At 37.5% G+C, this 16,181-nt stretch overlaps 1 protein-coding gene across 1 annotated transcript in view; it reads right to left on the bottom strand.

Annotated features, from left to right (window-relative positions):
• Positions 1-16,181, bottom strand: part of OXCT1 (3-oxoacid CoA-transferase 1) — an 86,128-nt gene that overhangs the window by 34,230 nt on the left and 35,717 nt on the right. Inside the window, exons 8-12 of the mRNA XM_055790906.1 lie at positions 6,157-6,264; positions 3,393-3,504; positions 2,816-2,910; positions 2,091-2,139; positions 474-546 (exon numbers count right to left, since the gene is read on the bottom strand). Coding sequence (XP_055646881.1) covers positions 474-546; positions 2,091-2,139; positions 2,816-2,910; positions 3,393-3,504; positions 6,157-6,264 — 437 coding nt within the window. The remainder of the gene's footprint in view (positions 1-473; positions 547-2,090; positions 2,140-2,815; positions 2,911-3,392; positions 3,505-6,156; positions 6,265-16,181) is intronic.

Genomic DNA, 16,181 nt, shown 5'->3' with positions numbered 1-16,181 from the left:
ATTTACATGCACTCATCATCTTTTCAGAGCCATTAGGATTTAGTGTTTGTTTGCATCCAACCTCCTTCCCGAAAAAACAAACAAGAAACAGGTGCAGACAGTGAATTTCCATTAGGGAGGTGGAATGAGGATCACAGTTGCAAGCTGAGCAAAAAGAATATACAGAGTGCAAGTACAGATTAGATACTTGGAAATGACCAAAAAGTAGTTTGTTAAAATATAGTTGTAAATGTGTTTATATATGGCCAGGTGATGGTTGACAGGAACATAACTACAGTACCTATTAGTTACACTGTTTTTCTATTTCCAATAGCTAGACCTAATCCTCTCTAAACCACCATAGATTAAATCCATGATCATTTTGCAGGTAGTTAAACGCTAACCACATTTCAAATAATTACTGATGACTTCAGTCACTGACTCAGTTTATTCTTTTCATGTTTCAAAAGATCACGGTTTGTGTTGTTACGTACCCTCTTATCATTGCAAATGATTCATCACTAGAGAAATAGGAAGAACCTGGAAGAACAGTGACTGTCTCCTTACCTGGAAAAAAGAAATAAGCTATAGTATGTATGTACTTTGTCTCTTTGACAAATGAAGTCACAGCTACTAACCAAGAAGTAATTTCTTTTTTAAAAAATTCCTCTGGATTATGTAGAACTATGGATCTGATTACACTTAGTATGTCACATGTAAACCTAATCAATCATAATGAATTGTGAAGCACATCGGTACAGTTTTTAATAAGAGGATTGCCCACTCTTTGACCACCAGACAAGACATCAGTGACACTAAAGACGAAGAAATCTCTGTGGACTTCAGCTCTCTATTCACAGAGAAAGTGAGAGATAATTCTCTTTTGAAACAAAGACCGACCATCTTCAGGAGACAGGGAGGTTGCAAACAAGAGCAAGCAGACCAGACTGAATGGTCTAAAGTGATAGCCGTGTAGAATACAGAAAAATAAATGACAGATCTAATTTACTTCTGTCTTGTTGGAGTGCAGAAGAAAATGTACTTCTGTGTGTTGTACTGTTCTCTGCACAGTGGAATGCACAGGGAAGTGTCTTATTTTGACTCTGTCCAGAGCCCTCTCTTTCCTTTCCTTTCCTGCCAGCACTTTGAATCAGTCTAAGCAGCAACCTTGTGTACAGAGAGACTCTGGAAAGGTTTTTATTATAAGAAATAAGTCAAAGGTGAAATTCTAAACCAAGCATGGGAAACTTGAGAGAAAAAAAAAACCCAAAGACTTTAGCACCAGGATTGTGAAGAAAAAGTTAGTGTAACAACAAAGGGGAAGAAGAATGAGACAACATTATACAGATTCTAGAAAACAAGGAAAAAGACAATGAGATGAACTACAAGGGTGGGAAAAGGGAAGGAAACACTAGAAAAGTTAAAATAGAGACCCAAGTTACCTGCTTTAATTTACTGAGTTCACTTGGTGTCTATTATATGCCAAGACACTGTATGGAAATTAAATTTTGACACACAAAACAGTACAGGATTAAGGTCATACAAACGGTCTTGCAGTCAGATAACAAGAATTCACCATGCTAACATCCAGACTGGCTGAAACTACCTGAATTGTCTTACCCTATCAGGCACCCACCCAAGGCAGTGGGAGAGAGAACACAGCCTGCAAGCAGCAACAAGGAGCAAGAACCCTTGGATAAAGTGAAAGCTAAGTAGAAAGATGCAGGCTGAGGACCATAAACCTAAATTGTCAAACACCATTTTCTAGAAGACACAAGGTGAAAAGTAGCAGGAAAACAAATTCATGTTTGCATACAGGCTTCACAAAACAACCTCATTTCTGAAAAGGAAGATTTGACTCTTTATTGCCTGACCTGCAAGAGAGTTGCCTTCAGTAGCTACTAAAATGCATCAAAGCATAAGCTCTCAAACCAGAATTCTAAACATCTCCATTGGTCAAAAACAACCTTCACTTAAAAGAAGACAAACACATTAATATTTGTAAGTAAATGAAACAAAAGTCTGGGATCAAATACTGAATCGAAAGAAAATTTTTAAATTAACAATGAATAATCATTTTCAGTAAGTTAAATTTATTTAAAAGATTTTACCTGCATTAATCAGGTCTGGATCTACTTCATTTTCAAGTGGATAAGGACCCTGACAACAACATAGACATATGTCAGTTTTATATTAAAATATCTTTTGAGATACAATTAATAACTGCTATATTATTTCTAACGCTTTTTAGTGAAAACTGATCATCACAGACATGCATTTTTTTATCTGTAGCAGAACAACATCCCTGATGATACAAGCCACAATCTAAATCAACTAACATCAGGACAGATGAGCATACTCTTAGAGGTTGTTAGAATTACTAAGCAATCACAAAGGGGGGGTTAGTCTGGTTTGGGGGTTGGGTTGGGTTTGGGTTTTCATTTTTTTGTTTTTAACCAAAGTGAAAGACATTTTTCAGAAAAAAGTATGTTGGTGCAACTTCATAAAGCCATACAACAATGAAAATACTATTCACTTTAAGATGTATTTAAAATTGTGTTTGTGAAGATTTAGAAGGTTTGGTCTTGCGAACTACTGAAGTTTCTGACTCCTTCCAGCAAAACATGTACTTAAGAACATACTTGAGAAAGTAGCTCTGTAATTCTGAAATAAGCATTTCCTTAAAAACTTCCTTGTGCTACAAGGGGAATTTTATGATCATGCAATACGGTAAACATTTCAATATGATTATAACCAAACTGGGGGTGGGAAGGGAATAAAACCTAGTCACTGCAAGGTAAGTACACTTCAATAAGTGACCACAATATATTCTTACCAAACCCAGGACTCCATTTTCACTCTGTAAGTGAACAGTTATGTCTGGACTGATGAAGTTACTGGCCAGCAGTGGAATTCCAATACCCAGATTAGCTGAAAAGAACCGATTAAGGCACAAACCAGTACATAGCTACTGCAAATTAGTAAATTTAAAAAAGTTATCAATGTACTATGGTTAGAACTGTTCTCTTCACAAACACTTTCATCTTTAGTTAGATGGCTCATAATTGTGATGACTTATTTTGCCATTTGGACTGTCTAATTGCATTCTGTCTAATGCCTTACACGATAAAAAATCCACAGTGTAAGTAGGTTTCATTTCCAGCCTACGTAACTTTTTCAAGAAATTCTTCCAAAACATTCAACAGCTAACAAACTCTCCAGATATGTCTAAATAAAAATTCCAGGTACCCTATGTCCTAACATTCCATCTATATCAATAGTGTGTTAATAAAATGAGAGAACCCCAGGCTCCAGGAAAGACAATGAGTAATTGGTAATTGTCTTAAACAAACCAGCTGTGGTTGTTATTCTAGTAAGTCATCACTTTAATCTACAGCACAGCTGAAGGATACCATACATGCCATCCTCAAACTCTAAAGCAGCCCGTCTGATGATCCTCTCCCTCACGTTGTCTCCTTGTTTTTGTTTGGCTTTTGAGTCTTCAGGCTTTCTAATTGATAAGCGCTGCAAAAGAAGAAGTAATCTTAAGTAAAGATTAGAATCCAGATTCTTGCTTCTCAAGACGCAAGAGCCTGATTTATGATTGCACTGATGTACTTGGTCTAAGAGTAACGTTATTTACCCATCTTCTAAAAAGACACGACCTTTTATTGTATCAGTTCAAGCTTATCTAAGCCAATGGAGTCATCAAATAACTCCAATATTAGCCATAGAGCACAATGTTATTTCTTCGTATTACTAAGGCTGAGAGAGAGCACATAATACGTAGACAACTGGTTAAGAAGGCATCAAGCATTACTGAGATTCATTACCCCAGAGATACCTAAGATTTGTAAAATGTCAGCCTAAAATACAAATACTGCTCTCTTTCTGCATTCACTTAATTCAGCTGTGCTGTTCTAGATCTACATGCATGAGACAGACAAATGCCAGTCATCTAAAGACATCTGGAGTTAAGCAATTAAGTTTTCAAATATAAATCTGTATATACTTGCACAAATCTGCCTGGAATTGTTTCCTGATATTCCTGGCTTTACATTGATGCTTTCTAAATCACATCTAGGTGAAAATGGTATGACACTCAAGAAGTTTATAAGACTTTTTCTGTAAATTACTGTTTACATAGATTATGCCCTTTGCACATCTCTCCCAAGTATGTAAGACTGCTCTGGGCAACACCATGTCCTGCACCACTACACATCTTCACATCCTCTCCTACTTCAGGCCATAATGGACGCATCAGGCAAAACTACCCTCTGTTCCTCTTCATCACCACAGAAGAATTTTGGCAGTGTCTTTTTTCCCCCATGTTGGGAATCACTATCCTTTTAGGCAGTCAGAAAGTCAGTAACAATCCTCTTGAGTTTTCCAGCAACTATCTTTTTATACCTTGGCTATTTTCCTTAGAATTGTTTCACTTGCTAGTTATGGAAAAGTAAGAACAATCACAGACAGTTTTTCTGCAGCAAAGAGAAGGCTGGATAGAAAATAGGGCTTGCACTAGAGGGACCACATTTGAGCCAAATTAGGCAGGAACTGCCATTTAGGGCCAGTAAGAATTATGACAGGCTACCTTCTCTTTATTCCTCATCTCTCCTCTTGCCACTTATCATACTCGAGGCTTTCATACGTATAGCCACTTTTCATACATAATCTTTTTACGGAAGAGTAAATAAATCTGCCATTTCCTTCCTATACCTCCATTTCCTTCCTATACCTCTATTAATGAGAGGCGCCACAGAGAATTACAAAATTACACAAACAAAATCAATCTGTTACAACTTTTCTGTGCAGTTTATACTATCTTTCCTCACCACCCCACCCCTCACCCCCGGCTTCTCACTTCCTTTTTTTCTTAAGCATATAAGGGGACAGTTGACTAGGTAGGTGTATTCACTTATGCAGTCAAGACAATCAGGTCGACAGTCATCTCTTCATCCACTGACAAACTGCAATAAGAACAGTAGTTTAATAAATGCAAACCAGATTTCTCTCATGCAAGGTAAAAAGCCTTTCTGTGAGATACTGCATCCATTCAGAAGAAGGAAACAGGCCATTAACTGCAGTCTAACACAACATGCCCAGAGAAAAGAAAAAAAAAAAAAAAGTCTGACACATCTGTTTCCAGTCAAATACTCAACAACATGCAATATGCTTTTGCAGAATGAACAGATGGAGGGGCGAGAAAAAAAAGCTTTTTAATGTTAACATTCATGAAAGAGTTTATGTAGAGAAAAGGCCTTGTATGACTTCCTAGGACTTTCTGACTTGATTTTAGTACTAAAAGTTTAATTATTACAATTTCTTTCTGCACTTCTTTTTTTCAAGACTCTTTTTTCCCTGTGCAATGTATCTCCCCCTTCACCAGCTCTTCTGATGACATTTCGAATAATTCCCACCTCCAGAGTATGGAGACACAGAATAAATACAGAATTTTCAATTGCACTTTAAGAGCATTGTCATATCACCAAAATGAATACAGGGACATAGCTTGAGTGAGGCAAAGCCACAGAAGCAAAGAAGAGCAATTACATACTCACAATTTTCTTGAATGTTTTCAGTGATGGAGTATTATTGCTGCAATTTTTAATAGCTATTGCCATTTTTTATTCAGACCAGAAATACCACTGGGTAAAAACATTCCAGATTAAAGAAAAGGAAAGAAAGGTTCCAGGACCTTTGCAGTGTAATGTAATTCAATACATGACAGAAAAGGGGCTGAGATTGGCCCTATGTGCCTGTGTCAAAAGCTTTCCAGTAGAAAAGAAAGCATCTATTTGTCAAAGTCAGCTCTTAGTCTGACTGTTCTCCTTATTGTGTCTACAGAAGGTGAACTGAGAAGGAAGGAGAATGAAATAACATTTTCCATCAAATTTTCAACTGTGTTAAAACCATCCAGGACTTCAGGACGTTGCTCTAAATCATTCAAGGACCCATACCAGAAAGGCTGAGCTATAACAATGCCCAATCCGCAGGCCTCATCCTAACTACTATCTACCTAAGCTGGTCTAAGCTCCAGCATTTAGCAAAACGCTGACAGGTCTTTCTCACACTATTTTCTCAGTGCTAAGACTTGGTGGCTAGAACAAAAAATCCTGTAAATTCTAAAATACACCCCAAGCTGAAATACTTGTGACCAAGAGCTCAGCTACTTACTTCAATTCTCTTCTCAAACTTCTCTCCTTGTATCAGACGATCAACATAGATTTTGGGAACATGAATGTCTTCTGGAGCAAATGCTCCTATATCAACAATTTCTTCTACCTACAGAGAGAAAAGGCAAAGTGAAAATATTTAGGAAGAAATATTCAGCGAGATATTTTATTAACAACAAAGTCTCAAATATTAAATACACAATGGATCAAGTCCAGAAAACTAAGGAATGGAACAAAACAGACACACTCTTTAAACCAGGCTATTTTAGATGCTTCCTCTTCTTCCATACATACATACAAGTTGGAAGTAGTTAACATTTTAAGAGCCCGATTTGTACAACTACCTTGAAGAAATCTATCACGTACAGTTACATCACAGTTGTTTGTACCTATAAATAATTGCCATCCAAACAGAAGGAAACAATGTGCTGGTAATGAAATGTCAGAGTACAAAGCATAAGCGTGAATTTTAAGGAAACTAACCCAGAAGCTGGCTTGAATTTTCTCCATAGTGTGCTCAAAAATAAATCAAAACATTTGAACCATAATAATTGACTGCAAGAAAGATGTGAAGATCTAGAATTCTCTACAGCTCGTGAAACAGATTCAGCACAAAATGGCACTGATCCACACACAGAACATTTGAAACATCACCTATTTGGAGCACCACAGACAACAGGGTTTTCCTTCCTTTTATGTCTGAGTTCAGGGTGGTCTAGCTGAAGACCCTGCTGTGGCCAGATGCCTGCAGCACAGACCCTCAGACATGTCCAGTGACTTCCCTGACAAGTCTCTGGTGCAGAGAGCACATCTTACTCTGCCACAAAACAGACACTACTGGTTAGGGCTGTACTTGCATCTGACCACAGAGAAAATGTATAATGTTAAAGCAACAGGTCAAAGAAAACATCTGAAACAACCTACTCAAAAAGAAATTAAGTAAATTTCCAAACTGCTTTATCACCAGAAACTAGTTAAACTTTCAGGAATGTCCAAAGTCTAAGAACCCCAAAAGAAGACCCAAGGTATGACATATCAGTAGGGGCACAGCATGTAGCAGCCACCACCAATGAAGCAAGATTAAAGAGATTAAAATTCAATTTGACATCCTACTGTTACTGCACAATGTGATCAATAATAAAGTCTAGAGTACATCCGCTAGACAATTACCTTCCTACTGTGCCTTGCAGTGTGACAATAAACAAACAAACAAATCCACCCTAAAAGCAGCAAAGAGAAAGGAAAGATTAACAAACCAAAGACCACGGGATCAGGTTCAGATAATCCCTAAAAAAAGCCCTGGGGTAAACAGACAGGAAGAGAGAAGTTGTGAAATATCTAAGTCCAAGGTGGTAAGGAAGAGGCAGTAACAGCCACAGTGACACCAGCCTCAGTGTTCACGGACAGCAGAATCACACATCCAGAAAATCCTTATCCACAAGATAAGGAGAGACAGTCAAATCAGTATTTTAAAAGTTCAGACTACTGTATTCATGAAACAAGTGGTGCAATCACATCCATGCCCTGTCTCGCTTCAGTTTATTATTTAATACATCCGTTTTAGAATTCATAAAGAGACCACAGTCAAACACAGGGCAAAATGAAAAAAAATCCTGAAGCACACAGACGAATCACACTGCACTCAGTGCTGTAACTACTATCACAACATACTCAAAAGGGAAGAGGACGAGACAAAACTTTTCAATGAAGTCCAAGCAGAAATGATCGGCTACCAGCACAATTCCCAAATTCACCTTTTCTAATTAAATTAGTCTTCACTTTATGGGGTGGAAAATTAGGCCTAGGGAATACTAATTGCTACTGATTTGAACTTTCTCATTAAAGAACTACATTTACTTGCTGCAGGTATTATAGAATAAAAATCTTTGCTGGCACAATTCAACCAACTTCAACAGAATTATGCTGTCAGAAAACCCGACACACTATGTCTCCACACATAGTATACACAGAATAAATAATTTAACCAACAATAAACGGTTGGGGTTTGTTATTAGTCACCCCATTCCCTTAATTGGTTAGCATTTTGTGTCTTTGTAAACAGCAGTCAGCATGATTGCTTTTTTCTACAAGAACCACCAAAATAATTATTTATTATTTCAATGTATTATCCTAAATTAACATAACACAGATAAACTGTATTTTGTCCTACAGATTTCAAATGAGCCTAAGGGTCCCTGCAGACTGGAACTGTGGGTAGTCTGATGCTGGCTGAACACCAGGTGCCCACCAAAGCTGCTTTATCACTCCCCCCTCCTCAGCAGGGCAGGGGAGAGAAAACATAACAAAAAGCTTATGGGTCGAGAATAGGACAGGGAGAGATCACTCATCAACTACTGTCACGGACTCGATGTGGGGAAATTAGTTTCATTTATTACCATTCAAATTAGAGTAGGATAATGAGAACAAAACCCAAAACTTAAAAAAATGCCTTCCCCCCCATGGCTCCCTTCTTCCCAGGCTCAACTTCACACTACATTTCTCTACCTCCTCCCCCTGAGAAGCACAGGAGGATGGGGAACAGGGGTTGCGGTCAGTTCATCACATGTTGTCTCTGCTGCGCCTTCCTCCTCACACTCTGCCCCTGCTCCAGCCTGGGGCCCCTCCCATGGGAGACAGATCTCCATGAGCTTCTCCAGCGTGAGTCCTTCCCACAGGCTGCAGCAGCTGTTCATAAACTGCTCCAGCATGGGTCCCTTCCACGGTGTGCAGTCCTTCAGGGGCAGCCTGGGCTCCTCTCCCCACAAGTCCTGCCAGAAGCCTTTCCCAGCACAGGCTGCCCATGTGGTCACAGCCTCCTTCACACACCTCCCTGCTTCGGTGTGGGCTCCTCCACAGGCTGCAGGTAGATATGTACTCCCCCTTAACCTCCACGGGCTGCTGGGGGACAGCCTGCCTCACCACGGGCTGCAGGAGAATCTGTGCTCTGGCACCCAGAGCAGCTCCTCCTACTCCTTCCGCATTGATCTTGGTGCCTGCAGAGTTGTTATTCTCCTATACTGTCACTCCTCTCTTTTGCTGCAATTTGTTGCACTTTTCCTGTGTATCCCCCTTCTTAAATACGCTATCCCAGACGCACTACCATCACCACTGATGGGCCCTGGCCTGTGGTGGGTCCATCCTGGAGCCAGTTGGCATGGGCTCTATCAGGCATAGGGGAAACTTCTAGCAGCTTCTCACAGAAGCTGCCCCTGCAGTCCCTTGCTACCAAAACCTTGCCACACAAACAGAATACAAGCTTTGTGTTCACAGGCAGCCCCCCGCTATTCTTACTTATGTTCCGCAATTTCCATGTTCTACCATTATGTTAATAAGCATCAAGTGTAATTAAAATGAAATATTAAAATATCTGTGTAGCAATAAAATGGATTTTTGAGAAGGGATGAAAAATTTGCATGTAATGTCTGCACGAATACATACAATCTAATTCTGCAAGTGAAATTAATCAGCACATTTATAAGAAAAAGAAAGAATTCACACAGGGGAAGTACAAATGTCATCCAATTGCTCCAACTCTCTCTCCCAACTCTGCTACAGGGAACTAGATGATACTCCAGCTGAGATACTGTAGATGGGCTGCCAGCAGCCTCCATCAGTATTGCCAGCACTGATACCGCAGATGAAGGTGGGCCGGCAAGCGTGAAACTAGGAAATCTGATGACTAATCATCAACTTAACTTTCTGTGATCACTGCAAGACATAACCCAAGGACCTTTGTAGATAAGAACGATAATGCAAAAATAAATAGTTCCATAGCGGGGCATATTCACTTCCCTTTCAGGTTTCATATTCTTTTATCAGTCTTTTCTGTAACACATTCACAGCCTAAGCCTCAATGAGACATACAGGACAGCATTCATATTAATAATTAAAAGGATCTGTGCGAGTTTTCTTCCTGTTCTGCTCTCCATCTTCTCTATCCTTATGTTCTTTCTTCTCTCTACTTAACTTGCCTCAGGCTTATTTTGTCATGTACAGAAGAATCTCGCTAAACATAAAAAATCATTGTATGACATCCCACCCAAGAGACTTAAAGTCTGGCAAAGCGTAAAGAGGGAACTAATCAGGGCAGACCACCTCCTGCACTTTTCTAAATCAGCAAATCAAAATATTCTGGTACCATTTAGATTGCCTTGATCACCTGTTCATTTTAAATCTTAACTTCATCAATGTGCTAGAAGATAGAAAATGTTTACATCTTTGCTACACAGGTAAAGCTAAAGAGTAACTTCAAGAGACCATATGGGCCGAGTTCCCTCTTCTAGGAAGGGTCTGATGCATGATTCAAGAAATTCTTTCATTGTTTCAAGAGTTTCACAGTATTGGTTTTCCTCCTGGGTATAAAAGTTCTTGCAAATCTTGTCTGCTGACAATGGGAGCAGAATGAATAAATTCATCATTTCTGAATACTGCTTTATCTGCAAGATAAACCCAGAACACGAAAGCTGTTCCCTGCTATGATTCACAAGAGCCTTCTGCTGTTCCTTTTGGTATCAGCACTCATAGAATCAATGGTCATTTGTTTCATTTCCTTCTGTAATTTACATCTACTTTTCCCTTCTTAGTTTGATTTATTTTTGCTATTTTTGAAATTCAGCTACTCTTCTAGAGTTTTATCTCAGAATTTCTGAAGGCTTCCAGAGAGAGAAAGGGAACCTGGAAGGTTATAGACTTCCAGTAAGAAAAATAAAGTACTCTGGGTTTTGATCAAAAATTGGCAAGAACATTACAATGACAAAACTATTCCTGCCAAAACACTTGAAAATAAAAAGGCCTTTCCTTTGAGTATGCACCTTGTAACCTTTTTCTGCAGCTTAATTAGGTCCCTTATGATATGTGTTTTCAGCTGTTTTAGTTTTAAATCTCAGTTTTCATAAAACTGCGCTATAACCAGAAATGACAATATAATTCCTTATTATGGGGAAAAAAAATCCAAAATTTGCATGGGTGGGTGGGTGAAAGAGAAAAAAGGAGACTGGGGGGGAGAGAGAGAGCTTAACAAAACCTATGCATTTTTAAGTAGTTTTACACTGGCTTTATTAAATCTCTCTATCACTATCTTAATTATTCTAGTATACTTCAGTTCTTCAAACTGAAATGATAAAAATATCCAGCAGAACATAAGTAGAATAAAATATTAAAACTGGTCAACTGACCAAAACAACAGAAAAATGAAATAAAATCTAGCCCTTTAGATGCTCAAGACAAACTCATTAGTGTACTTCTACAGTTTACTACTGGAATATTCAGGATATCACTGTAAAATTCATTGTAACATTTATAAAAACATAAAAAAATTTAAAAAATTAAAAACCACAGTAAAGGTTATGAATAAAAATTGTGTCTTCACTCAAGATCACAGAAACTGTTATCAACCATTCCCCATCGTTAATGACAGACAAGAAAAAAAAGTCAGTCTTAATTTTAATTGTTTAGACCAAATTTTACAAAGAGCTTTGATACTGTAAAACAGTGGAATACACTCTGAAAACAGGTCATTGAAAATTAAGAAGACACTACTCAAACTTACTGGGCTATGGAAAAGAACAAAGTAAGTTAATATTTACTTAGTTCTGCCTGCATTCAGGGAGATGATACAGAGGTTTTTTTTACTCTAAAATCAGCCAGACTATGAAATTTCTACTCCTGCCAAACTCCTATTGTAATGAAAGGACAGTCAGTTGATAGTCACCCTGAAAAAGGGACATTTACAACTTTTAGAAGCTAACAGCTACCAAGTAGTCTCATAAAGGCACATCTTGGTCAGTAATTGTCACGTTATGCTCACATCAGACTTAGAATTAATGTCTTCATAAGCATACTGAGGGGCAGGGGAACAGTAAACGTCTGTAAAGTTCAGATTTATTAGAGTACCTTTAGTCTAATGAGATTAATCTGGGTCACATTAAAGGTCCATTTAGTCCAGTAACCCTTCTTCATGGCAAAGAACAAGAGCTTAAAAGAGCATGGTGCTCCTGCTTCTATTCTCCCAGCTTCTAGCAATGTGCAGTTTAAGGATGTCCTCAGTCAGAGGCTGGACATAGGCAACTTTGCTTCATAGCTTCTGATGGACCATGGACTTGTCTAATAGTTTTCTTGGGACCTAAAGACTATCATTGTATTTCTACAATTCAACTCATATGAAAAACATTTCTCTTTATCTCTTGTAATTTCACTGTGTGCTTCCTTCTCTTTACAACATAGGAACAGGACACAGCTGTTCTTTATTTGCCAGTTCCATAAGAATGAAAATCCTATGGACAGTGAGGTGTGTTGCCAGTATGTCATATCTGATCCTTAGGGAAGCAAAGCTGACATAAATCTCCTAGGTTTGTCTCCAGGTTTTCTGTCACGTGGCTACAGATCCTCATAAATTAGGAGCCCCTGCTAGATTACACTCATTTCACCTTTGTTTTCTCTGTTCTAAATCTCCTCAATTACCTCCATTTCTGGTTGCCTCAGGCTTAATCTCTGCTCTCACATTTCTCTGCACTTGCTGCCTGTTTCCTCCGAGGCTTTCCATTCCTTGCATTCAACATCTCCCTCCACGCTGTGCTGCTGACAGCAAAGAAAAGACTGCACTAAATCACCTGCTTTAGGTACTCATGCATAGCAGTTCTGAGATAACTGCAAAAAAAGAGGAAGCACACTTAACTACAAAAGCTATCTATATGTAAAGCTGTGTGCATACATGAAAGAATATGAAAAATGTAACCAGCCTCTGAAAAAGTTCTAGCATATACATAGATCTACACTTCAGAAATTTTGAAGCTAGTCTCATTTTAACACAGCCAGGATAGATGATATGCTTAAGTTCCAGGAACATGCTCAAAGTCAGAAGATATTGAAATTTATCAAAAGAATAAACCTAAAAAAATAACACTCTCAAACCAATGTATTTTCCTTTTTTTTTCCTTCTTGTAACTGGTCAGTTCTACCCAAAATAAAAATTCACTTATGCAGACTCACTTAAATTACAATAGAAGGATTTTATAAAAAAGTAGCTACTTCAACAATAAATGCCTGCTATCAACTGTGCCTATAAATATCTACTGTAAAAATGTTTTCTGCAATTATTAACTGAAGCATGCAGGGTCTTCCTCAAGATGTTTGCAAAGTAGATAATGAAGAAAAAAGCAAAGTCTGCTAACTATTACTGGTTACTGAAGTTACTCCATTAAATTGATGGAACTGCTTGTTCGATGATTTGCACAAGTAGATCTATATAATTCTGTATGCGTCAAGAAGCAGAAATGATAACATGATAGCTATTTTCTTGCATCCTTAATTAATTAATTTCCATTTTACACTATTTTTCTACTGTAAAATTGCCTGAATTAAAAGCATGAGAGATTAAGATCCAGCAATCTACCAGTCCCAGTATTACCAACCAACCCAGCCTCCTGCTGCAGGCAAACCTAAGGAGTGATTCCTTCCTAAAGCCTTCTTAAAACTGGTTGTTTTGATAAAAGTCATCAACGAAGTCATGCTGGTTGTGATCATGTTTTGTGACTTGTGCTTTCTTCATAAAATGAGTGATTACATAGTGCTCAGTGCTTATTTTTTACACTCAACTGGACGATAGTAGTGACAACAAAAATGGAAACATAATTATGCTCTTACCTTTTAATTATAAAGTATCCAATTTGTATTCAGTACCTAAGTTCTTAAAAAATGAAACTTAACCATCCACATGCAATACACATAAAATTGCCTTCTCAGATCTGGAAAAGGCAATTTTGGAAAATGTTTTTTATTAAATTATGAAATTATATTTCAATCAAATAATTAAAATAATAGGAAAGTAGTCAGAAGAAAACAAACAAAACCCTCACAATCTGGGAACATAATCTTCATTTGTTAAGAGGTGCTAGTGGCAGAAGAACCTGCTTAACCTGTAAAGCGTAGCTCTGCTGAGTAAGGTAACTAGCCACATCCCAAATCCTTCCACTTCAGAACAGAACAGCTGCTACCAATATTAACTCTACTGAAATTATATGTTTAACATTTTTGCCATCAAAACATTGCTTCAAATACATTATTCCTGTACTTCATTGCTTTTTTTCAAAATACATTCGATTGAAAGATTTTTAACTGATTAGAAGGTGTAAATAAATAACTGACTTTTTCTTAAAATTACTCACACATTACCAGGAATTATTGAAACCTAAAAAAAAAAAAATCAGCTTTTTTCTCAAAAAAAATATTTTCTTACTCATATCAGAGAAATGACAAATAAAAAGACATTGGAAGAGATCTCATCTCCTACACATTCAAAGAAATGTAACTTAAAGGTCAGGAGATAAATTTAAGCTTTACTTTCAAAAATGAGTAAAGAGGAATTTTAAGTACTGAAGGGAGAGGTAGAAAAGTAAAGAAAAATAATTAATTTAAAAAACAAAAACAATCAGCAATTTAATTGCACCATTCTTCGTATTTTCCAGACTATGTAAATCCAATTAATCCACCCTCAAATTCAAGGAATACCTCTAAGGATCAGGCCAGAGAATGGTAAGCAGGAGACATACAGGAAGGTCATTAGGGTAAAACAATACATTAGCAGCTATTTTGTAACAAATTATGTTGCTGGTTCTCTCTGGTAAGAAAAAGAAACCCTGCATGTATGTCAATGAAGGCAACAAAAAGACACATCATCTCAAAATGACACTTTATATGCACACATGTACTAGTTACCCTCCTTATTCAGATGTTCATTATAGACAGTAGTAGTTCACAAACATTTCTGAAGACTACTTTAGGTGCTACCAGTTTATTTCTCAATGAGGGATCAGTGTGGTCCATTTCACTTTCAAAACCATAGGTGATATCCCAAAACTCCCAAATATTCAAGATTAATAAAACTTTTTCACAGTATTAAGGAAGAAGGTAGTCAGAGTATTTTTCAAGGGAAGGACTGGAAGAAAGAACAACTGATGGTAGTATGTCATTCAGCTTAGACACTTTCAAAAGATTAATCAGAAACCACAAGAATGTCGGTATCAAGATACTGTAAGTTACAAACTTTAAGAAAATACAAAACTTTATTACATTTAATCATTATCTTCCTCAAAGCTACTTGCAAAGGAGAGCACTAGACATATACGGAAATAAAAAGCAAGAATGAAGTGCTTCACAGAACCAAAAATATTATTTGATATTGAAGCTGTCAGAAACATGTTCAATCAGTCCTTCACGCCATAAAAATAAGTTTTTGCTTACCATAGCCTAGCGAGAAAATTCTAATTTCTTTCCCTCTAGACCTCTAATCTCCTGATCATACCAAGTTTTCTATTCTGTCTCTGTATTTATTATCAGGAGGAATGAACACTGAAGTACATCAAGCCAATATCAATTGGCTTAAAATTCCCAAGAGAACACTTACACAACTTATTTGAACAGTTGTTTTATAAACTGTTTGGGGTTTTAACCATTTCCTCCCCACTCCCCTCAAAATAGAGATCATGAATGATACGTTTCTTTGCCATCTCTGATTCTTCTGAATTGCTGAAAGAAAAATTCAGCATTCTCAGAAACCTTCACATTCATTTAGCAATTTTTGTTCTTATGTCTCAAAGTCTAGATGATGTCTTGAGATGGGTGGTTGGGTTGCCAACATCACATAACTAATCTGGTTCTCTGCTTTCCCATAAGCCTCCTGGTAGATGTCTAGATTGGGTACATTTGGTTAGCATATGTTTAACCGTGCTGGAATCCATCACAAACAGCAATTCATTTCTACTTGCATGACGGCTCAATTTAGTGCCTTAAATCTAGAGTTTCTTAAAATCCCAAATTAGTTCTAATTTTGAAGGAATGAAACACATCTACCACCGCATTTCTGTAAAATCTAAGACTTTGTAAAAAAATGTAAATGTAAAATGTAAAAAAAATTTAAAAATAACTTTTCTCAATGTATGAACACCAGGAGAAACTGAGTACACACATACCTCATGAAAATGAAGGGATAGTCTTCTTCAGTGTGCATGGTGGGGTCAGGAGTCTTTTCTA

The sequence above is a fragment of the Falco peregrinus genome, chromosome Z (assembly GCF_023634155.1).
Source record: "Falco peregrinus isolate bFalPer1 chromosome Z, bFalPer1.pri, whole genome shotgun sequence".
In the NCBI taxonomy this organism is placed as follows: domain Eukaryota; kingdom Metazoa; phylum Chordata; class Aves; order Falconiformes; family Falconidae; genus Falco; species Falco peregrinus.
Note: the sequence above shows the minus strand (reverse complement) of the source record. Positions and strands in the feature narration are given on the sequence as shown.